Source organism: Nannobrachium achirus (genome assembly GCF_963921795.1).
Source record: "Nannobrachium achirus genome assembly, chromosome: 3".
Taxonomy (NCBI): domain Eukaryota; kingdom Metazoa; phylum Chordata; class Actinopteri; order Myctophiformes; family Myctophidae; genus Nannobrachium; species Nannobrachium achirus.
This window is the reverse complement of record NC_137812.1, coordinates 61,476,813-61,504,434: the sequence shown is the minus strand read 5'-3', so window position 1 is coordinate 61,504,434 and position 27,622 is coordinate 61,476,813. Positions and strand designations below refer to the sequence as shown.

General features: G+C 42.0%; 2 protein-coding genes across 5 annotated transcripts in view; one reads left to right on the top strand and one right to left on the bottom strand.

Annotated features, from left to right (window-relative positions):
* Window positions 1-901: 901 nt before the first annotated feature.
* LOC308281748 (transmembrane emp24 domain-containing protein 1-like) lies at window positions 902-8,302 on the top strand. Its single transcript, XM_080722033.1, has 5 exons — window positions 902-1,165; window positions 1,736-1,833; window positions 3,549-3,732; window positions 4,850-5,017; window positions 5,953-8,302. Exons 1-5 carry the CDS (start codon window positions 959-961, stop codon window positions 6,001-6,003), a joined length of 708 nt encoding a protein of 235 aa, XP_080578159.1. The 5' UTR covers window positions 902-958; the 3' UTR covers window positions 6,004-8,302.
* Window positions 8,303-10,267: 1,965 nt separating this feature from the next.
* LOC308282520 (dynamin-2-like) overlaps window positions 10,268-27,622 on the bottom strand; it is a 28,107-nt gene continuing 10,752 nt past the window's right edge. The window contains exons 7-20 of one of the 4 annotated variants that reach the window (XM_080722888.1): window positions 26,652-26,794; window positions 25,664-25,799; window positions 24,646-24,713; window positions 23,359-23,497; window positions 19,940-20,026; window positions 19,225-19,295; window positions 18,580-18,634; window positions 16,958-17,068; window positions 16,673-16,782; window positions 16,440-16,551; window positions 15,722-15,889; window positions 15,080-15,306; window positions 12,124-12,360; window positions 10,268-11,613 (exon numbers count right to left, since the gene is read on the bottom strand). In XM_080722888.1, coding sequence (XP_080579014.1) covers window positions 11,544-11,613; window positions 12,124-12,360; window positions 15,080-15,306; window positions 15,722-15,889; window positions 16,440-16,551; window positions 16,673-16,782; window positions 16,958-17,068; window positions 18,580-18,634; window positions 19,225-19,295; window positions 19,940-20,026; window positions 23,359-23,497; window positions 24,646-24,713; window positions 25,664-25,799; window positions 26,652-26,794 — 1,734 coding nt within the window. In that variant the 3' untranslated portion in view covers window positions 10,268-11,543. Of the gene's footprint in view, window positions 11,614-12,123; window positions 12,361-15,079; window positions 15,307-15,721; window positions 15,890-16,439; window positions 16,552-16,672; window positions 16,783-16,957; window positions 17,069-18,579; window positions 18,635-19,224; window positions 19,296-19,939; window positions 20,027-21,567; window positions 21,707-23,358; window positions 23,498-24,645; window positions 24,714-25,663; window positions 25,800-26,651; window positions 26,795-27,622 lie in introns of all 4 variants that reach the window. The other 3 variants (XM_080722889.1, XM_080722886.1, XM_080722887.1) reach the window with 3 other exon arrangements.

Below are 27,622 nucleotides of genomic sequence, written 5' to 3'. Positions count from 1 at the left end.
CCACATTTGTCTCCACATTGCAGAAAGATCATGCAGCCTTGCGTTCATGTCTGTATTTCAGGCCTGTGTGTGTGTGTGTGTGTGTGTGTGTGTGTGTGTGTGTGTGTGTGTGTGTGTGTGTGTGTGTGTGTGTGTGTGTGTGTGTGTGCGTAAACAACACACACAAGTGAAGACATATTCTATTCCCCAATGGCGGCTCAATCATCTTCATATTAGTTGAACAGCACACAATGAGGTAAAATCATATTTTGGTCTTTTAACCAGCACTATTCCAGTTTTCAGTAGCCTACACTTTTACTTCTACTCCACCGAGGCAAATGTTGTACTTTTACTCCATTTGAAAATAGCAGATCTACTCACAATGCGTAAGATTTGTATACATTTTGAACTTGATAAACTGAACATTCTGCACAGCAGAGGCTACTTTGAATATACTTACTTAGGCTAGCCTAAGTATATTCTGATGCCAATATTTTATACTTTTACTCAAGTAGGCTACATTTTTAATACGGGACTTCTACTTGTAACAAAGTATTTCTATATAGCAGTAATAGGCCTGTTGATAGTTCTACTCAAGTAAAACATTATAGCCTACCTTTTACACCACTCTGTGTGTGTGTGTGTGTGTGTGTGTGTGTGTGTGTGTGTGCGTGCGCGCGCGTGTGTGTGCGCGCGCGTGTGTGTGTGTGTGTGTGTGTGTGTGTGTGTGTGTGTGTGTGTGTGTGTGTGTGTGTGTGAGAGAGTGACACCTGTGTTAAAATCTCTTGCAGGTATAGGGAACGGAAATCACTGCAAGCAACGATGGAGCGATTGGAGGAGATAATGCTACTCTCCACGCTGTGATTGGTCTGTGTCGCAACCAACCACATCACCGCAAAGTTATGCTGCGGAAGAGGGATGCGAGCGGAGATGCTCCAAGTTAGATAATCTGTACAGAATATATTTATTATTTTACACCATGGACCCGCACTGTGCAGCAACCAGCTGGGAGCGCAGAGCCACGCTACTTGCACTAGTTATTTTAGTAGTGTCGTGTCTGCAGGGATCGGTGTGTGCTTTCGGACAGAGCCAAGACAGCGAGTTCACATTCCTGCTGCCAGCAGGATCCACCGAATGTTTCTATCAGACGGCGACGAAGAATGGTTCCATAGAAGTGGAATATCAGGTAAGTCAGTCAGTGTGTGGCTGGTAATGACGATCGTTTTAATTTAAAACGTTTTAACGAGTGATATGGTGATTATTATGGCCCCGTTATCCATAGCTAGCAGCCTAGCGACCACAAGCATACACCAGACTTCCGCTATTTTGTTGACCCACCATGCACATTAGTGTGCTGTAACTCTACTGTATGTAGCTCAATAAAAGCCTGCGTTCATTCTTTCTGTCGTCTGTGTCGCTTTTAGTTATAGCAAAGCCAAGGGCTTCATTCTGTATTTCAATGAAGAATTATTAGCTTGTGATTGTGAATCCTATAGGTTAGGTCATACTTAGGTTTCTCTTGTCCAACCTTTTAATAGCATGTTTGTCTAGTGGGATAGGCTGCAGTTGTGTTGACCACTGTAGGATTAATTTAGGAGGACTGCCCTCTACACAGATCATAAAGATACATTGTACAGTTACCTACAGGATGTAGCATGCTAAAACATCCTGAAAGGGTGTGTGTGTGTGTGTGTGTGTGTGTGTGTGTGTGTGTGTGTACACCCTTGTGTCCTAATGAAGGTTTTGCTCTGTCCAGGTGATCGCAGGGGCAGGTATGGATGTCGACTTCACAATCCTTTCGCCACAAGGCTTCCAGCTCATCTCTGAGTCACGGCGCTCTGATGGAGTCCACATGTGGGTACTACTTCTGACTGGTTTCACTTTCAAATCTGTGATTGATATTATTCACATACAGCTCAATTGGATGTAAAAGTGGCCTAGTGGGTAGAGACACCTTCCTGTAAGAATTTGTTGCCAACAACAGCCAGACAAAAATTTGATAAAAACACTCAGCAAATTTCTCAGCAACTTCCTGGTGCTGACGTCAGTTTAGAAGGGGAAATTAATACAGAAATAGCTGGACTTAAAGCCAACAAATCATTATTTCGAACGGTAAAGTAAATTATAATGCTTTGTGCCTTTTACTATCTTGTGTTCTTGATCATGCTAGCCGTATTTATACTTTACTATTCAGAAATTGCATTAAATTTGCGATTTCTGTGTTAACTCTATGGGCTTTTTGCAGGGGTTTACCCTGCAAAACGTGACTTCAGCACCAGGGGGATGCTGAGTGGGCGGGCCGTGAATAGGGCTAATTGTAAGTTGTAGTGGATGAGAGGGCTAGCTAAAGTAGAAAGTAAATGGACTGAATCTAACTGTAGAATCTAACAATAGTGCAACATTTTAACCACTTACGTCGCACGTCAGCGTTGTACCACTCTGAGCTAACGCAGACATTATTTGTATGCCGGTGGATCTCTCCGGGTCCTCCGACGTCTCAAAATGACGAGGAGGGACATGACTCCTGCTGCTGTCCGCTTTGAGTAAATGAGGAAGTGATCCGCGGTGGAAAAGGAGTGGGGTGGCTCAGAGTAGATGACAGAGTACAGCAACTTGCAATGGGCCTGGTGTACAAGATACACTACACCACTATGATACCCAAGTACCTGTCAAAATACTTTATAAACATTAAGGATGTCCATAATTACAACACCAGAGGCAGCACTACAGATCACTTCCAACCCAGAGTCAAAACCAACAAAGGGTCAAACTCGTTTTTCTGCTATACCACCAAAATGTGGAAAATCTTACCGAAGGCCATAAAGGAGTGTGGATCACTAGCATCCTTTAATTAAAATTGCCCTGAAAAACCACTTACAGGCAGCAGCCGTTCGCAACTGGTAAAAAAAACTAACCTAGCCCAACCCTACCCTCCCCTGCCCCTTCTTTGTATATACTTACTGTTTGTTTAGACTTACTGTTTTCTTTTTTTGTTCTATCATTTTTTTTCTTTACATATCTACTGCATAGTACTTTGTTCTATTTGTCTGTCATTCAATGTTATATGAGATACTTAAATGGTTTCCTGTGGAAATAAGCTTAGTCTTTTCATGGATCTCCTTTTAGTAGACCTTGTACCAGTGAACTGTACCGTCATGAAACTGTACCTTTTCCTATGCAAACTTCTAATAAAGTCTTCAATCAATCAATCAATAAATCATGGCGATTTTATCATTATAATGGATAAGCCTAAACAAAACAGATCACATGAACAATACTGATGTAAAATAAGATATCTGAACGGCTAAATGTATTTTATACAATTAAAATGTCATGAGCCTACACGGTTATAGGGGGGCTTGCCCAGGCTTATTTTTCTTCCAATCGCCAATAAGCCTGGGTTTCCGAGGCTAGTGTTGTACAAAGATGGCCAATATTTAAGCTTACCATTCTGAGCTTGTAGATCGGCTATTGTTGCTATTTTCTTTTTACATTTTTGAATGCCCAAAATAGGGACGCTAATTTGAAAGTGGTCAAATAATCTCTGAACACCTTTCCTGTTGTTCCAGGGTGGAGCCCACTGAGGAGGGCGACTATCAGATCTGCTTTGACAACAGCTTCAGCCGCTTCTCAGAGAAGATGGTGTTCTTTGAGGTCATCATCGAGGGACCAGACATGGGAGGGGATGATGAGTGGCCTGGCCTGGAGGAGCCTGAAGGCAGCATGCTGGAATACAAGCTGGACGACATCCGGGTAAAGCCCCTGTTATACTTTGTCTTAGCCCAGCCGCTGTTGCGTGTGATGATCGCCGAAATGCAGCTCACATCACACGCACGACTAGTATAACAAAATTATATAACCACTTAAGCCGTATTTTATACTTCATTGTACAACGGTGATCTGCAAGCCTGCAGCGCATCACAAGATTGATCAGCTACTTTTGCTATTTTTAAATTGTTTTATTCACCCTTTATTGCAAACCCATATAATACCTGTTGTCATAGGACCTGTTTTGACCATCTGTTTGCCTGTGTCCATTTATGCCCATATATGGAGATATCTGTTTCTGTCTGTCTGTGTCCCTTTACGCCCATTATGGAGATCTTTGTATCTGTCTGTCATCTGTCTGTCAGCTGACTCAAATGGCGTATGTGAGGCCCTTCAGGCGGCCGAGTATCTAGTCGGGGTCTGGCCTACTTGGGAATGATGTAAATAGAGAATGAATGCCCCACCCTTTAATGCAAACCCCATAATACCTGTTGAATATTGTCATAGGACCTGTTTTGACCATCTGCTTGCCTGTGTCCATTTATGCGCATATATGGAGATATCTGTCTGTCTGCGTCCATTTCATGCCCAATTATGGAGATTTTTGTATCTGTCTGTCTATGTCCCTTTTATGCCCGTATATGGAGATTTCTGTATCTGTCTGTCTGTGTCCCTTTATGCCCATTATGGAGATCTCTGTATCTTTCTGTCTGTGTCCCTTTACGCTCATTATGGAGATCTCTGTATCTGTATGTGCCTCTGACTGTGTCCCTTGTGTGGCCATGAGTCAGCTGACTCAAATAGCGTATGTGAGGCCCTTCAGGCGGCCGAGCGTCTACTCGGGATCGATGTAAATAGAGAATGAAAGCCCCACCCTTTAATGCAAACCCCATTATACCTGTTGTCATAGGACCCGTTTTGACCATCTGGCACAGAGATTTCTCGCATTTATTGTAAGATATTTGTAACTTTAAGTGTGTGTGAATATATCCAAAGTCAACTGTCAAATTTCACACAGTTAATTCAATTGTATACTTTCTCCCATCCTCCCATGTCATTTTGAAGCCTGCTTTACCCAAACCCATTTCTTTCCTTCCCCCAGGAGTCCATGGACTCTGTGCACCGTCGACTGGAGCGCAGCCGTCAGATGCAGACGGTGTTGAGGGCCTTCGAGGCACGGGACCGGAACCTTCTGGAAGACAACCTCTGGAAGGTCTCCTTCTGGTCCTGTGCCAGCCTGCTGGTCATGCTCTGTGTGGCGCTCACGCAGGTACTGTAACTACTAGAGCACCATGACGCACCAAAACAGCTTGGTTAAAGGGATATTTCACTTAAAAACACAGACACTGACAAAGCCCTGAACCAGGCCTGAACCTCTGGTTAATTTAAGATTGCAATAGAATATTAGGTTAAAGCTGCAATTTAATAGAATAATGACATAAAACTAGAAATACTGTTCCTACGAAAAAGTGTGGGCTTGCTGCTCCTCCATTGGCCTTTGTACTGTCTGACAGTTTTTTGAGGAGAATAATCTGAGTATATAAAGATTCGGGAGAACATACTGGCCTGGGAGAACAGGCCGAGCTGATATAACATACTGGTCTCGAGCCAACGTGTTGTTATTTAAATCAGGTCACACTTGTTAGTGATGATGTCACCTAGAACGTTGCTCCTCATTGGCTAAGGGCCCTGCCTTTGTACTGTACAATGTTTTTGAGGAGAATAAACTTGACCTACTCTATAAAGATTTGGTGTAACATACTGGACTCGCCTTTCAGCGAGCCCACAATAATAGACGTGAAAAGATTTTCATGTCATATAGCCTATATTATTCCATTCTTTAAAAAATATTAGCCTATGATATCACCATAGCAACAAATCGTAATGCGTACCAATCAGTTTTTCCCGTGTTGTCAATAAGGTGCTGTTCATTAACTTAATTTCCATGTGAACGTAATACTAAGCCTAATTTATACTTTACTTTAATTGTACAGCTGTATCACTCGACAAAATCTGGAGTGATACAGTAATATAGTAAAAGTAATTTTGTTTGTAATCACAATATCTAAGCAATGTTATCAAGAGTATAATTTGGGCAATCTTCACAGCGTATTAATCTATTTTACTGAAGTATTTTTTAACTATTGTTAATTCTGATACAAACATGGAGGACCTGTCAATAATTAATTTTCTATCTCTTCACAGGTCTACACTGTTCGTAAGCTGTTTGACGACAAGAGGAAAGCCTTCACATAGAGACGAGCAGTGCTGCACAAAAGAGGGGTAGAGAAGGGAAAGCCAATCTATGAAAAAAGCATCGACTTGGGTGCCCAATCAGGTCCTGTTATTCTTTACTGTTTTTCGCACAGCCTGTCTGGCACCTCAGTCACTTAGCTGACATGTACAGTAGGCTTGGGGTTTACACTGTTGCTGAGATTACTATTATTTGCATCTTTAACTGGAGAAGCCAGTCTTAGATGGGGTTTAGAATAATGGTTTCTGTGAACAAATTGATTTTGAACATTAGGTGTATAATACTTGCTAATTAGAATAGGTGAATAGTTGAAGGAGAAATTCAGTGCCAGTGTCAAATCTAAACATTGAAGAAATCGTTTGAAAATTGAGAGGGGGAAACCTAAAAAAGAATCTTATATTATCAAAACAGTAGCAAGAGTGCTTCTCTTACGTTACATAACATATTTGTCTTGTTTACACCTTTTGACCATACACTTTTTGTTGGGTTAAATCTGCGAGATGTTAAGAAACTTGTTTACTGGGAAATGTTGAAATTCTGCCATCGTACAAGGTCACACAATACTCACAACCTAGTTTGGTCTTCTGCATGTAAAGCACCTTACAGACGGGGTGCGGTTGCCGCGGGCTTTCTCGCTTGGGTCAGCGGGGATCGCACACGGTGGAGACACGAACACAATCACTCCGCGAGTAGTCTCGCATAGCCAGACAACTATTCCACAATCTCCGAATGCTATATAGAGTCTGGAACGGCAGCTCCCGAACGGCGAGTATCGGAAGTAGCCACTGCTGCACGGAAGTTGACAGAACTGTAGTCCCACTGGAAACATAACAGAAGCATACTCGCACAGACAGAGTCATTCGAGCAGCATATTCTTGTTATGGGTGTCTAGTTTAAGAAAACATTTGACATCATGGAAGGAACACCAACAACACCAGAGAAAGGCGAAATAATGCCCCAAAAAATATTGAAACTAGACATAATGCTTCCAGTAGGACTTGTTATTGCTACTGCACCAAGGGAGCGGTTGCGTCACATCCGCTCTATCTCGCACTCATCGTATCTATTTCCGTGCCCCAGACTGTATGCCGGGAGCATTTGCAAATCGCAGAGGCAACAGTCTGGCCACGCGAGACTACTCCGTGAGTAAACACCGGTTGGTATTTCACAAAGATGACCACAATCCAGCTCTTGCCGCCCGCAGGCGCGTGCACGAATGAGCATGCGTGCGAGAATTTCACAGGACCGCGCCTGCCTGCCTCTCGGCTCCTCAACTTTTCTGTGTGTCCCAAATAATCGCACGCCTCTCATTGAAAATGAATTACTAGGGCGCACCAACCGTATCCCTTCTGAAAGGCACTTTACTCTCTGAAGAAAAACGTAGAAGTTTACTAGTACATTGTGGTATGTGCAATAAATGTACTATGCTGGACTATGCTCTTCCTGACAATATGATGGCTTTGTGTCACGCCTGCAATGGACCTATAGGCAGTGGTGGACAACTACAAGTACATTTACTTGAATACTGCTTAAGTAATGTCTTGGAGTATGTTTGTAGCACATTATTTGCACTCCACTACATTTCAAATATAAATATCGTCCGCTTGACTCTCAACATTTCTAGGAAAAAGCCCAAACGTACAAAAAAAAAGAAAAAAAGATGAATTAACTATTTAAAATATATTGAAAATAGCTGATCTGCTATTTTCACTGTTTTGAAGAATACAAAATAAATGGATTTGGGGGGAAATGTTCTAAATTTCAATACATTGATATTAACCTGATACCTGCTTTGTAATTTGTACTTTTGAATAATTGATTATATACTTTGTCCACCACTGCCTATTGGTCCAGCTATTTACTGAGAGTTAGTTTTGACATTGCTACTGATTTCTTATAAGATTTTCTTTTGACAATTAATTTCAACTTGGAATATCAAGCTCCAGTGGTATGGATGTTGCTGGTTTGCTTACAATGTGTGTGAAGGTCATTTTGGAGACCCAGTATCATTTATGGAGATTTGCAGTTGTCAAAATGTTTGTGCGTGCGTGTGTGTGTGAGTGCCTATGTGTGTGCGTGTGTGTTAAAGAAAACATGTTTTCATGTTATGTTTTCAGGCAATCAGTTATGTCTTTTTTGTGGTGTAATGTAATATGACATTTTGATTGTACTCTGAACAGAGCTATTAATGAATTTTACTTGGAGCAAACTTTCATTGCATACTGTACATAATCATGAAGATCATGAAGTTGTGTGGAAGTCTGCTTTTATTAAAGGCATTTTACATACACATTAATAAAAAAAAAGGAGATTTCAGTTCGATTGTGTTACCATTGACTGGTAACACAATGTGAACAAAGAAGGCTATATATTGAGTACTGAAGTATTGAGAGTATGGTCTTTCAAGAATTTCATATTTATTGCAGTTGCTCCCTCTACTGGTTGTTCTGAATTCAGCAGACGAGAAAGTTCATAAGGCAATTCTGCCCTTTTGGATTGAAAGTAACCATTGTTAAACGATGGTGTTGCTTGCCAAAAATCCTGGCTCTACAAGCTCAGAAGCTGTCACATTACTATTTTCAGCAAGCGATGCCTTCGTATAATGTAGAATAAATAAGCCCATTTAAAAATGAGGCCTATTCTTCAAATGTCTTCTAAATTGTTTTCTGGAAGACTGATGTTGCCATGTCAGTGTTTCTCAAACCTTTTCATGTCAAGGACCCCCCCCTTTCCCGGTTTTAATGTCTTAAGCAGCCTGTGTCTGTGCTTATCTTTGTGTGAAGAACATGATGTGACTTCTAATCAGTCTCCATGTGTAAATCAATATTACACGCACGGCACGCACAGCATCTAAACAATGAACACACCAAGGACAACTTGTACAGAGAGGCACCAAGGAAAAATACTTTTATAAATCGACTACGCGTTAGAGCAGTGGTCCTCAACCTTTTCAGGCAGCGACCCCCAAAACAATCATATTTTAACTGGGGGTCCCCAGTTAAAATATGATTCCCCAATTAAAATATGATTATTAAGAGTTCAGTTGAGTCATTACATTTTGTATAAAACGGTTCCATTGTGAAAATGGCAGATCTACATGCTCACAACGCCTCGTGTTGTGAGGTGTTGTGAGCATGTAGCTTGGATATTTTCACAATTTCTGCCTCTAATATTTGACAATTTGGCAAATTTTTTATTTGTCATTTTAGAGGTATTAAAAAGTCCTAAAATTGCCACTTAAGAAATGTGCAGATACTCTCTGTACACTTAAACTTTGTGTTGGTTTGTTTACTGTTGAGTGAGAAAACAATGTTGCACATTAGGTTAACATTGGAGCAATCAGCATAAAACTTTGCATAGTAGGCCTACTCTAGCATCTGCCTGTTATTACGCCAACATCACGCAAATCACTACACATTATATCTATAGTCATGTGATCAAGACGGATCTGTCAGATTTTTCATGTTCGATCCTGATTGGCAAATATTGGCTTCCAAAGTTTGCATGAGTGGCCCGTTTTGAACAAAATGCCACAAATCATATAGCTCCCGATTATTGTGAAACTTTGCACGCACACTCACAATATAGGGAAGGAAGAACCTCCACCCCAAATATTTCACATTATTGGCCTCATGGTGGCAGCTGAGCTCAATAATTAAAAAAAAAAGAAGAATCTTTGGATTCTCACTCTCCATATTATGTGCCAGATTACATTTTCCGTCCAATTTTCAAAACACACTTTTTATTGCTACTCCTACAGATGTTGTCCAAAACTCACACAAATCGATAACATTATCTCTGGGGTCATGAGATCAAGGTGTACTGTATATTTTTCAAATCCCATTCCAAATGGATATCACTGCCTTCCAAAGTTTGTGGGCCCTGGGTCAGCAACCCGGACTATCTAGCACATTGTTCTAGTTAGCACTGAGTGGGGCAGTGGTTAATGAGGTGATCTATTCAAGAATTATTGGCCAGGGCTTCCAAAATCCAAACCTGAAAACATTGCACACCTAATGCCAACCCAAAAAGCAAATGCAGGGGTACAGTAACTAGCTCCCCTCACCCACCCAGGTAGAAGGGTGAGGAACGTTGCATGTGTAACCTGGTCTCAGGTGTGTGTAGAGATGGTTGGGTGGATAGATGGATGGATTGCAAAAGAGAACTCCACACAAATCACAACACATAGATCTAAGCTCAGTGGAATATAAATCTTAATATCAAGTAAATACATCAACCACCCCAAAACAAATGTGTTGTATCCCTTTATTATGTGTTTTTACACACCTTCCTGAAGTAATCCATGAATGATTTACATTTTATTTTTGTCTTAAGGCTTTTCAAGCACTGCTTCAATTATTAAGGACAGCTTTGGATGTAAGAGGCACTTAGTTCATAGGACTTAAGAATTTCTTAAAAGGAACAACATTTTACTGCATGGAACAATGATGGAGGAGAAAGAAAATGAGATTACTGAAGATTATTTTCAGAGGATAAGGTCACAATTACCTGAACTAATGAACAGTAAGCTTACCAAGTAACTGTAACACTCAATGCACTCAAAAAACACTTCATCCTCTGCCCTGAATATGATTGGTCAGTAAAGTAACCAGTTTAGGCTGACAATGAGTCAAGAAATTCAGTGATCAAACTGTTTAACCACTTTAGTCCTATATGAGTATACTTGAGCTTAAGAACAGTGAAAATAGAAGATCTACAAGCTCACAAAGCATCACATAGGCACTATTAGATTTTTGCTATTTTGAAAAAAAAAGAAAAAGGTTGAAAGTGGTTGAGCACACACAGTATTGAGGCAGACTCATGTCATGGCTTACATGGCTAGGTCACTTATATAGAGCAAAACCAGCATTTTGCATTTCCAGTCATCAGCGCTTGGAAACGATTAATAAGAAGATGAATTCTAGTTTGCCAACAATTGGAGTAAATTAGTATTTGAGGCAATTAACACGAATCTGAACACCTAATACATTTCATGCAAATATTAACCTTAAAAAGGAGTGTTTTCTTACAAACAATTGTGCGACATTACCATTACGTAAACAAGTTATTATACACCACTTTCTTCTCAATGTTATTATTCAAATAAAGTCAGCAAATATTAGATTCAATGTGATTTCCTGGAATGTCAAGAAAGTTATTACTCTCTCCCTTTTCATAACTCTAAAATGCAGATCACTTCATGGATGTTAAACACAGTTAAAAACAAAAACACAATCAAAATGTCATAGATGGTGCCTCTGTAATGCAGGGAAAGTACAAGTATAACAGCCTCAGATTACAAATGTCAACAATGATGTAGTGAGAAGATACATAAAATAGATAAAAGGACTTCAAAACCCCACAACAAAAATATAGGAAACATGTGCAACATGTAAACATGGTTTGCATGATGAGGTACAATTATATATAGGGAAATGCAATGGGAGAGTGTGCATGTGTTTATATAAATGCACAAGAGAATGTGTGTGTGTGTGTGTGTGTGTGTGTGTGTGTGCGTGCGTGTGTGTGGGTGTGCGTGCGTTTAGTCAAGCAGGGAGGGCTCTGAAGGACGTATGATTGTAGGTCGGTTGGGAGCAGATGGAGGTCTTCTGCTGCAGAGAGACATATAGTTAGAGAGATAGAAAGAGAGAGAGAGGGAACGAGAGAGAGATGGGCCGGGGTGGAGCAAAAAGAAACTTATTAGAACATGAATTATTAGCCATTGTCATGGAATCTGTATCAACTAGTAATTGTTGAAGCAAATAGAGTCTGTGACACTTCACATCATACAATACAGGTTTAATACATGAGCTCATTGGAGAAGTGCATTAAACATTGAGGTTGGTGGTACAGACATAATAGAGGAATTTGGTTGTTTCAAGAGACCATGTTGTACCTAAAACAATAGATATCAGGCCTGTTCTATGTCACCTTGACTCATGCACCAATGTTGCCCTAATACCACCAGCACTAAGCTTCACAGGTTCATCCATGATGAGTGATGAGTATGTGTGTGTGTGTGTGTGTGTGTGTGTGTGTGTGTGTGTGTGTGTGTGTGTGTGTGTGTGTGTGCGTGCGTGCGTGCGTGTGTGTGCGTGCGCGTGTGTTGTGTGGGGTCCTACCTTGGGATGCCTGGGGGCAAGGCTGGGGGTACACGGGCCGGCCTGGAAGGTATGAGGGGAGGGGCGGCGCCATTGTTGGGGTCTCCTTGACTGGAAGGTCTGGAAGGGATGGGTGGGGCTGAAAATGCGGGCGAGGGGTTGAGAGGGGGCGGAGGCCCCGGAGTGGGCCCCCTCACTGCTGGGGGGCGGCTGGGAGGGGGCGCTGTGGCTGCCGCAGGGCGGGACGCTGGGGGAGGACTGAGAGAGAGAGGGATATACCAATGATCAGAGTTTCATTACCAAACATACGTTTCTGTTGGGCAGAAACCTTGTATGTCCATATGTCCAAGTTTTTGTTTCTTTAATAATTTTGACGAATTCATCATACTACAGAGTCACACAAAAGTAGCAGAAAAAGTCATCTACAAGGTCACAACGCGCCAGGTTGCGACACATTGTGAGCTTTTTTTTCTTTCATGAAACCAATTAAACCAATGAAGAGTATTAACAAGAGATTGTGACTAAATAATAACTACGTTGGATCTGGGCAGAATTTACACTTTTGTCAACAAAAGTGCCCTCAGGACTCTTGCTGGGGCCCTCATTCAGTCCCTCTGGACTATGCTCGCACTTTCTGGTACTCCAACATCAAAAAGCCACTAAAGACTAAGCTCCAAACCTACCAAAACAAACTGATTCAACTACTTCTTGACCTGGGGCCCATGACCCATGTTTCTCCCACACATTTTGCTAGCCTAAGATGGCTCAGCATTGAAGACAGGGTTAAACAACAAATGAGCATCTCTATAATCCAACAATGAAGTCCCATATAGACCAGCAAATGCAAGAATGGAGACACCGGTAGAGGTGTGTTGAAAAACGTGGACAAAATGCGGGATCGTTTTGCTACGGCTAAAAGCCCAATGAAAAAAACTAAAAGTGGGGATGCAGGCGGGAAGAAGACGGTCCCTCCGTTGTACCTCCTCCTCCAGTAGCTTGAATCACACATCAAGGGGAGCATGTCGCTATTTCTACAAGTCATCTTTTCGAAAACCAAACCTAACCCTATCTTCCGTGGGGTGAGTAGCGATACCTGCCGACGCTCCGTTGTCGAAATGATGTGCGTTCGAAAAAGCGAGATTTCCCCCACATAAAGCACAGGCAAACCACAACAAACATGCCATCAACTGAGTCAAGGGTAAGCAGGGGCGTCACAAGGGGTAGGAAAGTGGGACTGAGTTACTAGGGCCCAAGGTGGAGGGGCCCTAGTAACTTTAACTATTGAAAAATAGCAGATATACAAGCTCACAGCGCGGAACCGAGTGCCGCGCTGCGAGCTTGTAGATCTGCTATTTTTGAAAAGTTGTGAAAATGTGTGCAAATCTTTGAATATATGTATTTTTTAAGCGAACATTTGTAACTCAAATGTAGGCTTCTCGGGGTCCCTGGAACTCAATATTTTGGGATGGGGGTCCGTGGCCAAATTCATATAATTTTGGGGGTCCTTCACATGAAAAAGTTTGAGCATCACTGACATGGAAACATGGGTTTCTTGCACACATTTTTCACAATTTTTCAAAAATAGCAGATCTACAAGCTCGCAGCTGTGAGCTTGTATATCTGCTATTTTTCAATAGTTAACATTCATGGGGGGCCCGCAGTGAAACCTTGTACCCAGGGCCCAGAATTTGGTGTGACGCCCCTGAGGGTAAGCACTGCGGTGTTTGTTATTCGTGTGATAACTTATGTTGTTCACATTACAACATGCAGTGGTGGAAAAAGGACTCAAATGTTAAAGTACCAACACTGCAATATAGAAATACTCTGTGTTACAAAGTCCAGAATTCAAAATGTACTTGAGTACTAATAGTACAAAAGTATTGGTATGAAAATGTACTTAAAGTACCAAAAGTAAAAGTACTCATTATGCAGAATGTCCAATTTCAAGTTTTCAAATGTATAAAAATCTTTTGAAAATAGCAGATCTACCATCATTGTGAGCTTGAAGATCGGCTAGAGTAGTACTCAAGTAAAGTACAAATACATAAAAGGTGTACTTAAGTACAGTAGTTGAGTAAATGTACTTCGTTACTTTTCACCACTGACACCACCATACACGTTACCTTGTACCGTTGCCACCCTGTGACCTTGGCATGATACGACATGACATGTAAAGGAACAGTTGGTATGCATGTTATGACATGATTACGTTGGAATTGAGACATTTGCCAACACATATTACATACATATACATACATACATACATACATACATACATACATACATACATACAGTAAATAACTATTGGGTGTGTTCTGGCTGACATATTCACGAATTTAATATTATTTTACTTAAAGGGGAGAACCAGCCATTTTCAACATTGAACTATGTCATTAATATACCTTTGAGTTGTTAAGTGGAAATAAGAAAAAAGTCCCCCCACTTCCGTGTTGCCTAGAACTGGAGGAGTGATTGTGGGGTTTGGCTTGCAAAGTACACCGTGCTGATGGTGTACTTTGCAAGCCAAACCCCACAATCAATCTCCACATTAATGACAATGACAATGTTGAAAATGGGTGGTTCACCCCTTTAAGTGTGTCTTTATAATATAAATATTCTAAATGATATAAGCATCACAATACATTTTAATTTGGTGGGTAGTAATATTATAACACCTCAAAGTCATAGCTGTCCTTGCTTGCACTATTGTGTTCTCTTTAAAAGATATATAATTTGCGGGACAATATATATTTGAGCATGAATTTCATAGGGCAACGTTAGTTTTGAGGCAAAACAGGAAGTAAAACTGGCTAGAGGGGGGATTTAAACAATACACTTTCTGTACCCATTCTTGGTTAATATCTGTTGTAAGCAACAGTACTCACGTTGGAATCATTTTGGAACTGAGCTGGAAAAGAAAGTCTATGTTCAGGCTTCTGTCCGAACACACAGTCCCATGGGTGCATTGCTGTATTACCTGGGGTCTTTAGGAATCCAGCTGTTATCCACGGGCGGAGGTAAGGGGGCAGTGATGGTGGTGGTGCTGATGTCCCCTATGATGACCAGGGCCTCCTTCAGGGCGTGGTACATCCTCAGCAGCTCGTCTCTCCTCTGGGCCTGGTCTGCCGACTCCTCCATCAGGCAGTTCTGGTCTCCAGCAGAGTACAGGTACGCTAGCAGCTCAGAGTGGATGAAGTCCTTAGCCTGGGGGGGTTGATACACAGTGGCCATTTTGCACATTCACTCAGGTATGAGTGAATATGGTCAAAAAGAAAAGGAAAAATGCCCACTACTAAATATAGCTAGAGTATACGTACTGTATATGGCTCAGCTCTATCTATCTATCGAGAAGGATGCATGACTAAGGTGTCAGAAATGCCATGCCACTCTATAGCTTCAAACACAAGGCAAATACAAAATAAACAAGTAATATTACAGCATGTGAAAATGCATGCATACATACATACATACTGTATATACTGTACAAAAATATATTAAGTGCATAAAACATACATAAAATAAATTAAATGCATAAATAGAATACATTTCATGCATACCTACATGTAGCATCAAGCAACATAATATATAATATGTAGCAATAATTATGGTACAGTCATACGTTATTTATCATGAGATGCATGATGGTCTTGGGCATGAGGTCTCTGATGGACTTGTTGACGATGCCGATGTAGGAGTCTACCAGGTTGCGGATGGTCTCCACCTGCCTCTCCAGCTGAGGGTCCATGGACACCGTGTCCCCCGGATAGTTCACCTCCTCACTGTCAGGCTGGGGGAGGGGAGGCAGGAGAGGGTTCAGATTGAGGAGCGAGGGACATTAGGACACATACACACGAGAAAGATGAAAGCTGCAATGGAGCAAAAGTAGCTAGAAGCGTATCTCAAAGCGCGTCTCAAAGCAATTTTTTTATTTGAAAAATGAAACAATGGTTGAGTGAATAGTCAATCAAGGAAGGAGAGGCTATGGGGCTTTTAAGCCGTGACATCATTTTGTAGTCAGACCTCCAAGCAGATTTATTGTCAATATGTGTCCCTCGCTATTTCAACAGATCCGAGACAAAAATAACGACTAAAGTAATAATTCTACCACTTTCCTGTCAACAAGAAAGAGAAGACAAATTAGTAAATAGTAAAAATAGTAAAAAGATTCACGGGCGCTGGGGCCTTTTGGCCCCAAAAGTTCTCCTCTGCCTACAAAATGATGTCAGACTTAAGAGCCCACAACTATTATTTTGTTCGCGATTATTATCAAAGAGCTTTCTTTTCACATTTGTTTGTGTGTATACGTGCGTGCTAGTGGATGTGTCTGAACTTCTCACCTGGTCTTTTTCAGGATAAACCCCAGCTCTGAGAAAGGAGGCCTTCCAACTGTCTACGTCTTCCTGAGTATCACAGGCCAGCTCGATCTGACGCAGGTCCTTATACACATTCCTGTAACACACGCACACGCGCACACGCACACACACATGCATGAGAAAAGGATATGAACAAAAGGAAAGGAACCATGAATTGCCTTTAGTGCCCAGTTTGCACAGAGAAACTCCATACACACCTCTGTTCAGTGTTGAATATAGCGAAGACATGCTTGCTGGACATGAAGCCCTTCTCAATGTCTCGTAGCTTCAGGTTGTCCAGGGGAAGCATGTACTTCTTCTCTTTCTCCTGTGGAAACCAGCACACGACTCCATCAGACACGTGTTTGATTGAGGAAAATCTATCAATCCTCACGGCTCACAAGCATGCATTCAATTTCACACACACACGCACGCACGCACACGCGCACGCACGCACACACACACACACACACACACACACGCACACACACACACACACTTACCTCCTCATCCTTATACCAGGAGAATGATTCTGCTGTCAGGACGAACCAGTAGTCCTTGGAACCTCCCTTCATGATGCTGATGTTGATAGTGAGCCAGCCCCTTCGAATCACCTGAACACAAAACACAGCCGGTTTACAGCTGCCTCTTAACTCCATGGGAACAGTGACTCATTAAAATACATTAACAACTTGGATCCTAGCGTCCCTATTTTGAGCAAGTCACAAAATGGCGGACATTCTGTGAAAATAGTGGATCTACACGCTCGCAGCGCATTGTGAGCTCGCAGATCGTCTATTTTCACAATGTACCGTAGGTTACAATAAGTGGCTAAGACAACAAAATACATTAAAAAAGGGTGAAACGCCATAAACAAAAATAAATACACTGGACTGCTTCCGAGTCGGCTCTAATAACATAACAACAAAAGAATTAAAAAATAGACCAAGCAGCAAAACTATGCATTTTTTTTAATTGCACATTGTGGTGCATTATGCAAAGAGAGATACTCATATAAGATAAACATTAAACAACATGGTGTCACACCCCAAACACAGAGCAAGGAAAAACACAGAGGTTACACTCAGGTAAAACATCACCTTCTCTTCATCCATCCAGCCTCCCAGCTGACGGGCAAGGAGACAGAAAGGACAGACAGACAGACAGACAGACAGACAGCACAAACACGTAAGCTGACATTTGAGTCTGCCCTCATATGCCAGTCTGGGCTGTCGAAGCTGCATGTCATACACTCTCTTTTGTCTTTCAAGAAAACATAAAACGTCTTCTCTCAACTACTTTCAACCTGGCACCTATACACACACTGCTGGGTGTGACGTGTACTGACAGGTACTAGAAAAATAAATCACATCTCTCCTCCGTTGGCCTCTTAGCAAGCATCTTTTTTCCTGTCGCAGTCCCCCGCTCCCCACCTCCACGTTCCTCTTTCTTAAAAACTGGCACAACAAGTGCTTCTCTTTGAATAAATAAATAAATAGTTAGATAAATAGATAGACAGCGACGTTTTTAATTGGTCCCCTACATGTTACTTTTTAGTTTCTCATCTGTCTTCACGCCGCGACTGGAGTGTGTTTGAAAAAAGAGCCTCGCCTCCTGGTAAAATACAGAATCAAATGTTATATTCTCCTCCTCACCAATAAAGCTCTTAATGGTCAGGCACCATCATATGTTGAAGAGCTCATTGTGCCTCATAAACCTGTTAGAACTCCAACACGCTCTCAGTATGTAAGTTTGCTTGTGGTTCCTAGAATATCTAAGAAGAGTAGAACAAGGAGGAAGAGAATTTACCTACAAGGCTCCTCCAACTGTGGAATCCTCTCACAGTTTTGGTCCGTGAGGCAGACACCCTCTCTATTGTACGTTTTAGATTAGAATAAAAACGTTCCTTTTTGATGAAGCTGACAGTTAGACTTAGATTTTTGGGGGACTTCCTATGGCCCCTCGCTCTTTCCCCCACCCCCTCCTCTCCTCTTCCTTTCCCTGTCCATCTACACTATAATAAAACTGACTTGAAATGAAAGACTCCATTGTACACAGAGTGATAGTGTGGGACTGCCATGAATCGTATGTGTCTGTTTAATATGAGGAGTTTCAAATACTGTACCTGATTAGGCATAACCCTCTTCTTGCTGGCGTTCGCTGCAGTCCTTTGCTGGGCACTGCAGGAGAGACATTACAAGTACATAGCATTCAAATAATAGCATCGAAAATATAATAAATACAAAAATACTGACTTAGCAAGCCTAATATCCATGGGCAAGTTGTTCCACTTCTAGGAGCCCTAGTGGCAAAGGCCTTTTGTTTTCCGTCTTTTAGACTTTGGAACAGCCAGAGGATCTTAGCAATGCTCTTGTTCATAAGGAATTAAAAGGCTGAGATATGCTTAACAAATAATTGGCAAAAACAACAAATAAGTTCTAAAATTAATCAGTGAAGGGAGGATAAAAAGGATAACAGGAGATCAGTGGTTCTTAACTCAAGAGTACAGCTTGTTTTCAAAATTGCAATCTAATGAGGGACAATCTTATACCTGAGGCATCATGTGAAAGTATTCATTCCTATAGCCTGGTAGTAAAACCAGCTGTACTTTGCACACACTTGTACAATGTCTACTGTACTGTACATACTCCAATCCGGAGTGTTCATTTACTGAAAGTGTAAAAATGGATCCTGGAGGGGTTTTATTATGGATATGCACTCTAGAGTTCTCTGTAATCTTGAATATCATTCTATGATGAAGGTGTCTTACTTGGCAAAACCAATGAAGTCCTCGTGGTTGGTGTTGATGTAGGAGAGCTCAACATCAATCAGCAGCAGAACCTGCCACAGACAAAACACAAGTTGATTATGCAGGCATACATGCAAATATTATGCCTCCCTAGCTCTCTCACTTTTGAGACACACACACACACACACACACACACACACACACACACACACACACACACACACACACACACACACACACACACACACAGGCAGAGACAATGACATTGAAATTACCATCAGAACAAGAGCACACAAAGCACACAAGACTGGGATTTTGATATCATTATTTCCTTTCTACATGCCAATAACCCATTACACTGGCTTCTTATGGAGAACTACTGTATATTAGCGCTGGATAAACACAACCTGTTGAGTGTTTCAGCCAGAAACTTTCTTTTTTTTCTTTTATCAATGCATTGTTACAATGTTGATATACATTTTAATTGTTGTAGGCCACTGTGTGTTATGCCATGTTATAAAACAGTCACGTTATATACTGTAAGTGTGATAAGGTAAAAGTTCACAATATTGCAGTCAAAAACTGCGATCATCTCCATTTCCTGCAGCCCTAACACAAGTGCGCGCACACACGCACACACACACACACACACACACACACACACACACACACACACACACACACACACACACACACACACACACACACACACACACACACACACACACACACCAACCTGGTCTTTGGTCTTGCCTTCTCTCTCTCTGACGTAAGTAGTGACAATTCTCTCTGTCTCCTCTCTCAGTTTGGGGTATGAGTTCAGCTGCGGGCACAAACACATACAGTACACATACACATACACATAAACCCACACCCGCACGCACGCACACACACACACACACACACACACACACACACACACACACACACACACACACACACACACACACACACACACACACACACACACACACACAGCTGCAGGTACTGACACTACGGTACACTCATACATGCCTACAGTGTTGCACCAAAACACTACTATTGAGAGCAATGACAGCTGTTCCCACCCAGTGACCTTAAATATTAACACAAAAACATGCAAGTCATTCTTTTGTGCAAACAGGCAGGCAAGCACCAGGGATTGCTAAGTATTCAGGGATGCACTAAGTATTCCACTATTAGCTTGAGGTGAGGAGGATATTGTAATGCTGAACTAAAGCAGCACAAAACATAAACTTCTGTCATCTGTCAATTAACAATTATTAATAATACTAAGTAGTGAAAGCTCACAATGTACTGCAAATCAGCTATTTTTACAATTTATTTGAAATAGGACTTAAATGGTGACTGTTACAGTTGTTTGATTATCTCAAGCTAATAGTGGACTTCGGAAAAAAGGAGCCTTGAAAAAAAGTCCAGAAAATGAAGGTGAGTTTGTTGATGGGTCATATGAAGAGGTGAAGATTGGATAAGGTAGGGCTGGGTGGTTATTTGATGTGTTGTCAGGGACAATAACACAGGTACTAGAATAAGTTGTGTCAGAGAGACACAGACAAAGAAATACCTCTCCTCCTTGAAAACACAGGGTGAAAGACAGCCACCCTACTCTTGTGGCAGTGACATTTGTATTATTATTCTTTTGTGAGTAAGGAGATCTCATTGGATAAGTGAGGCAGGGTGTGAGGGGTTGCTATAGGAACATCATGGGGTGGGAGGAGTGCACAATCATAGAGGGGATGAGGCCTTCTGGATTGGTCAGTTGAACACCAAAACAAGGACAGTCAACCACTCAGCTGCAGTGAGATGGGTAGCAAGTGGGTGAATTAAGCCTTATAAGCAAACAACCCAGGGACAGCGTTATTACAGTTAACTAAAACTAAAGAAATAACGAACATTTAAAAAAATAATACGTTAACTGAGATCAAATTAAGAACAAGTCTTAAAAAAAAACATAACTAACTGAAACTGTATTTTGTGTTTACAAATTAACTAAAATCACATTGTTTTTTGAATATTGCCCCTGGCTACCCCATATTACAATAGAAAACTAAACTAGAAACTCTTTGCTTTAAAAACAAATCAAAACTGAAAACAAAAAGTCAAAATGAAATAAAAGCTAATGAAAAATGCTTAACTATAATAACCTTTCCCAGGGATAGAGGTGACTAGACGGCAGACAGTCATGGGGTTCAAGCACTACACAGTGAGTTAGATATCTGCCATTTGTCTTTGATGCTTGTTTCAACTTGCTTTCTACGACTTTCATTTATCGATGCTTTGCTATGGCCTGCATTCCCTTTGTTCTGTTAACTAAGCCTCTCTTCGTACATCAATGTTTTCTACCACTCTGTTGTACCCGTTTACCTTTTCAGAGCACTTCCTGATCAGTGCGGCAAGCTCACAGACGACCAGGTCAACACATTTCAGACAGGGGTCTTTCAGCTTAATGATCTGCTTTTTCACTATGGCCTCAAACGCCAGGTCTGGAGTGAACAGGCCTGTCCTGTGGTGAGGCATCATGGGAGTTGGAGTTTTAATGCAAGGTGAGGGAGAAGGAAGTGGTGGATAGCCACAGGGAAGAGTACATGAAAGGAATGGGAAAAATGGGAAGCCAGAACCGGTTGGAATGTTTTGAAAAGGGAGGGAACCATACAAAGTTTAAAGGATAGGAATAAGGAACATGAGAACAGAAGAATCCAGCAACACAGTAAAAGAATCTAGGCATTTAGGTCAAGTTAATTCTACTAAACCTCTTCTAAACAAAGACAAGTTGTAGGTTTCCCCAGACCCTTAGCAGCCAAGAGTGCTAAAAAGAAATATCAAACGCAAAACATAATTACACTGAGCGGTGCATACATTTCTATGTGTGTGCAATGTGTTGGTGGCAACGCACGTGCATGCTTGCATGCGTTCGTGGTAGTGCAATGCATGCTTCCACTTCTCACAGTGGCAATCTTAGAAAAAGGAGGAGAAAGTAGCCCTTGTGTTTTTACACTAACACCCCACCAGAAACACCACACCAATGCACTGAGACGCAGTCAGAGCCACAATGGACCCAGCCACGTGGGTCCATTAACTCCATTTGCAGACTCATTCACACCGGGGGGCTTTGCTCTAACGATGCACAACAGTAGAGAACAGAGGGGAACAAACTAGGTTCTCCAACATAACTGGTGTACATCAATATGGGAGCTCTAAGGCAGTGGTTCTCAAAGTGGTCCTTGAGGCGTTTCCAGGGGGTCCCCAGCTAAATGATTTATAGTTAGAAATAGGAACCAAATAATAGACCCTTATGGGTACTATGTAACTCAAGAGAGGGTACAAATGGAACCAAATGTACCCCTTACGGGTACATTTGGTTCAATTTGTACACTTTCAGGGTTATAGGGGTTCAAATCAGAATCAGAATCAGCTTTATTGTCACATCACATGTTTACAGAAGTAAAGAAGCGGGTGAAATAGTTTTTTGTGCATACAGGGTTCCCACACATTTTTACCAATTAATTTCCAAAACTTTTCCAAAACTTTTCCAGAATATTTAACCCAATTTCCAGGACTATATAACAATAATACTCCTATGCGCAATGCCCAAAGACAGGTAGTGTATGCCAGTGGTTTCTCAACCTTTTCAGGCCGTGACCCCCGAAATAATCATGTTTTAACTGGGGACCCGGCACCCTGACGAGCACTAAGAGTTGAGGAATTTTGTATAACACGGTTCTTATGTGAAAATAGCAGATCTACATGCTCACAACGCCTCGCGAGGCGTTGTGAGCATGTAGATCGGCTATTTTCACAATTTCTGCCTCTAATATTTGACAATTTGGCCAATGTTTAATTTGTCATTTCAGAGGTATTAACAAAATAAATAACCAAAGACAATGCATAGCTATTTTTTCCAGGACCTTCCAGGACCCTTGATCAATTCCAAAACTTTTCCAGTACAGGAAAAATATTTTTCTGATTTCAAAATATTTCCAGGAATTTCCTGACCGTGGGATCCCTGTGCATAGTTCCCATCATATCGTTCGTTATCCGTGGCCTAATGCAGACAAAACTGTGAGTCCTTGATATTAAAACGTTTGAGAATCACTGCTCTAAGGTTGGGTCGAGGCAGCCAGGCAGGCAAGGGGCGGTTGACCATGCCGTTAATACCTTATTGGTGCACTGTCTGACCGTGTTGATGAGCTCCTGGATGACCAGGTCGATGCATTTCAGACAGGGCTCTTTCAGCTTAATGATCTGCTTTTTCACTATGGCTTCAAACGCCAGGTCTGGAGTGAACAGGCCCGTCCTGAAGGACGCAACGACAGACAGACACACGGACAGATGGAGACATGGAGCTGGAGCAGGTCTGGGGTGCACAGGCCTGTCCTAAAGGACGCAGTGACAGGCGGACACACGGACTGAATGGAGACAGAGCATGAGACAAGGGACAGATGCATGACACGAGAGAGCAGGGATGTTGCTGGCCATTGGAAAAAGTGGGACAATTCCCGAACGGTCCAGGCCGGCCATTAGGAAAATATTACAAATAAAATGTCGGCCTTCGTTCCATTTTGGGGGCTGGGCGGCCAACAAAGTAAATCGTCACTGTCGGGCAGAAACCTTGTATCTCCAAGTTTCAAATGTATACATTTTTTCGCAAAGCAAAGCCCTGCTTCATCATACAAGGCCGTTGCACAAAAGTAGTGAAAACAGCCGATCTACAAGCACACAACGCCTCGCACCGCGAGGCGTTGTGTGTGCTTGTAGATCGGCTGTTTTCACTAGTTTAAATCATTTTCAAAATAATAAATACAAAACAAACGGTATATAAAAAGGACATACAAGGTTTCCACCCGGCAACGACGAAAAATAACTCATGTACAGTAATTGGCCCACTGGCTTGTCACTTGTCATGATCTGAAATGGCAAATCTTTGAGTAGCAGCAGCGCTATAGAGAGAGATCTCTTTCTATAGCACGCAATGAGGGCCTCTCCAACTCTTTTTCCCGGGCTGAATCAGGGGCCCAGCACGTCCCTGCGAGAGAGGCACACAGATGGAGAGGCGAGGCTATTTAGTTCAAAAGGACATGACACCAAGGACGGAGATGAACAGGCACTGACACAGACCAAGAAAGATAGCGAAGAGAGAGAGAGAGAGAGAGATACAGAGAAAGACAAACAGACAAGAAGACATGGAAAACAGGATAAGTGACAGGCATGAAGTTAAGCAATCTGCGAGAAGAACAAATTGAGGGAAGTTTAGAAAACGTGAAAAACATAAGTCAGAGAAATAGCCAGACAAGATGAGCATATAGTAATCGGCCTGTATCACCTTGCGGGGGTAGACAGACACACAAACAAGCTCACAGACTGGCAGACAAAAAGATGACGAGAGCCATTGTATAAAAAGCGTGAAGCGACGTTATGTGAAGGTGTGACGTGATGCTAACTTGCCTGACTCCATGGATGTTCTTGATGGCGTAGCTGATCTCTTTCCTCAGCTCTTTTTCATCAAACTCCATCTGACACACGCACGCGCGCACGCACACACACACACACACACACACACACACACACACACACACACACACACACACACACACACACACACACACACACACACACACACACACACAAACACGGATGAGTGCATACACTCATCCATACATGTTGACAAAATATTTCCTTGTGCTACACGCAAAGGTAACATAGGTAGGTAATAGGTTATGTCATATTATAAATATCACCAGATGCAAATATGCACACTAAACATATACCAGGGGTTGACACTAACCCCTGCCCGACTGCCCGGGGCAGGTAAATAATATGGTCGGCAGGGGAAGTTTGCTACCAGGTTGCCCGACCGGGCAGGTGCCCATTTCGAGTAACATAATATAAGATATGTTTAGTTAGCCTGCTTGAACGCTGAACGGGGCTATAGACAAGTGTTCCGCCTCTCTCTCTCTCTCCCCCCGAGTCCCTCCCTCCCCACACGCACTGAACGAACGTCGTGCAGTGGGATAGCTTGCTACGACATGAGCTCCCTTGAAAACCGCTATTCTACAAGCTCACATTATGCTAAAAAAGACGTGTATCGGACACGATGAGCCCTCAACTGCAACTAATTAGAAATCGCGCAATGCAACCCGTAAAGCGACAGCCTCGTTGTGTGAACACGAAGTGACTGCTATGGAGAAACTAGTCTTTAGCTATGAGTTCTCTCAATCCCCAAAACAGGCGCAGGAGTAGCGCTAGGTAGAGTAGCGCGTGTGTCTTTGTTTGCAAGTGGCCATGACCCGAGGGCAAGTAGAACATGACCTGTACTTGCCCGACGGGCAAGTGCCTCTGAGACCTTAGTGTCAACCCCTGTATACTGTACATTACATTAACACATTATTATATATGCACATTGGGCACTTATGTTTTAAATGTTAAGACCTCTCATAGAGTTACAAAGCATGCTACATTTTACCTTGACGAGTTCGAAGGGGAAGCGCTCGTGAAAGATGCGGTTGATCTTGGCTCCACCAGACAAGTGGGAGGTGTCCACCTGATCTCCAGATCCCTCAATGCACTTCTCAAAGTCCACGCCGAACTGCTGCACCATCCTGTACCATGTTTACAAGGAGGAAAATGTATTTAGCTTTTTTTAATTTGTTTGTGCGTGCATACGTGCATGTTAACTTGGGTACAGATGTAGTCTCTGCATACTCATATTTGGAAGTCTGGTACGTGTATATAAACCACGAATGGCCTGAACATTGCTGGCATAACAAAGAACAAAGCCAAACAGCTTGCCAAATACTGCTCTGTTTCAACTGTTACAAAAGTACATGGCAACACAAGAGTGTGTCATTCACTAGAAAAGAGAAATAGCGGTATGTTCCTCTAGGTGTCCATGAATTGTCTAACACTGTTACATTGGGGTGAACATTGAGAAGGACCTGACTTGGGACTACCATGTCACTGCAGTCGTAAAAAAGGCCCAACAAGCACCTGAAGCAATTCGGCCTGAGACCCAACATCATCAAGGACTTTTACAGAGGCACAATAGAGAGCCTCCTGACAAGCAGCTTCACATCCTGGTACGGACAGAGACCGCTAGGCCCTGAGGAGGGTCGTTCGCACTGCCTAGAACAACACTGGGTGTGATGTGCCCAGTTTGGAGGACCTCTACACCCAGCACTGCCTCAATAAATCTGGGGATAATTGAAGACCCCACCCATCCCCATAAAAGACTATTTCCCCCTATAAAGTCCAAAAGGTTGAAGGGATACAAGATCCTCAAGGCGCGCACTAACAGGCAGAGGAACTGTTTTTTTCCCTTTAGGCTATCAGACTGTTAAATGACAGTGAAAGTGACTATGCACTTTCTTTGACTGATATTCTTGCCCTGTGTTTGTTGCAAGTGACAATAAAGTGAATCTGAATTTAAAGCATTAAAATGTGCCTGTACTGACTGAAGCAGTGCTTTGGTCTTTCGCGTGGGGTCATCGGGGCGAAAGTTCTTGTATTCCTCCACCTCCTTCTCCAGGGACAGCATCTGGCTTTGCAGCTTGTTACGTAACCCTGGCAACGTGTCCCGGATGTGATTGGTCAGTTGCTGAGGAGGGAAGAAATTAAGAAAGAAAGATCTTTTACCATTTTAATCTGACATGTTTCGGAGCGAGGCCTTCATCAGAGCAATTTAAAATGCATAACATTAAACATTCTCTTTTTTATAGGGTTTACAATCATCCCCAGCTCAGGTTAGGCAGTTATAACAATATCATTCTATTACATAGGGCTTTGCATGATTATTGATGAAGCTGTATGAATGATATTTCACTCTAATTTCCTATATTTTTCAAATAGAATATATACAAGCTCACAAGCTTGTTTCTGTGTTATTTTGGGTATGTGAATACCAGGCAGGGTTCCCACACATTTTTACCAATTAATTTCCAAAACTTTTCCAAACCTTTTCCAGAATATTGAACCCAATTTCCAGGACTATATAACAATAATTCAGCTCAATAACGAGTCGCTTACTCCTATGCGCAATGCCCAAAGACAGGCAATGTATGCCAGTGGTTCTCAACCTTTTCAGGCCGTGACCCCCGAAATAATCATATTTGAACTGGGGACCCCGGCACCCTGACGAGCACTAACAGTTGTGGAATTTTGTATAACACAACTGTTGGTGAAAATAGCAGATCTACATGCTCACAACGCCTCGTGTTGCGAGGCGTTGTGAGCATGTAGATCTGCTATTTTCACAATTTCTGCCTCTAATATTTGACAATTTGGCCAATGTTTAATTTGGCATTTCAGAGGTATTAACAAAATCAATAACCAAAGACAATGCATAGCTATTTTTTCCAGGACTTTCCAGGATCCTTGATCAATTCCAAAACTTTTCCAGTACTGGAAAAAATATTTTTCTAATTTC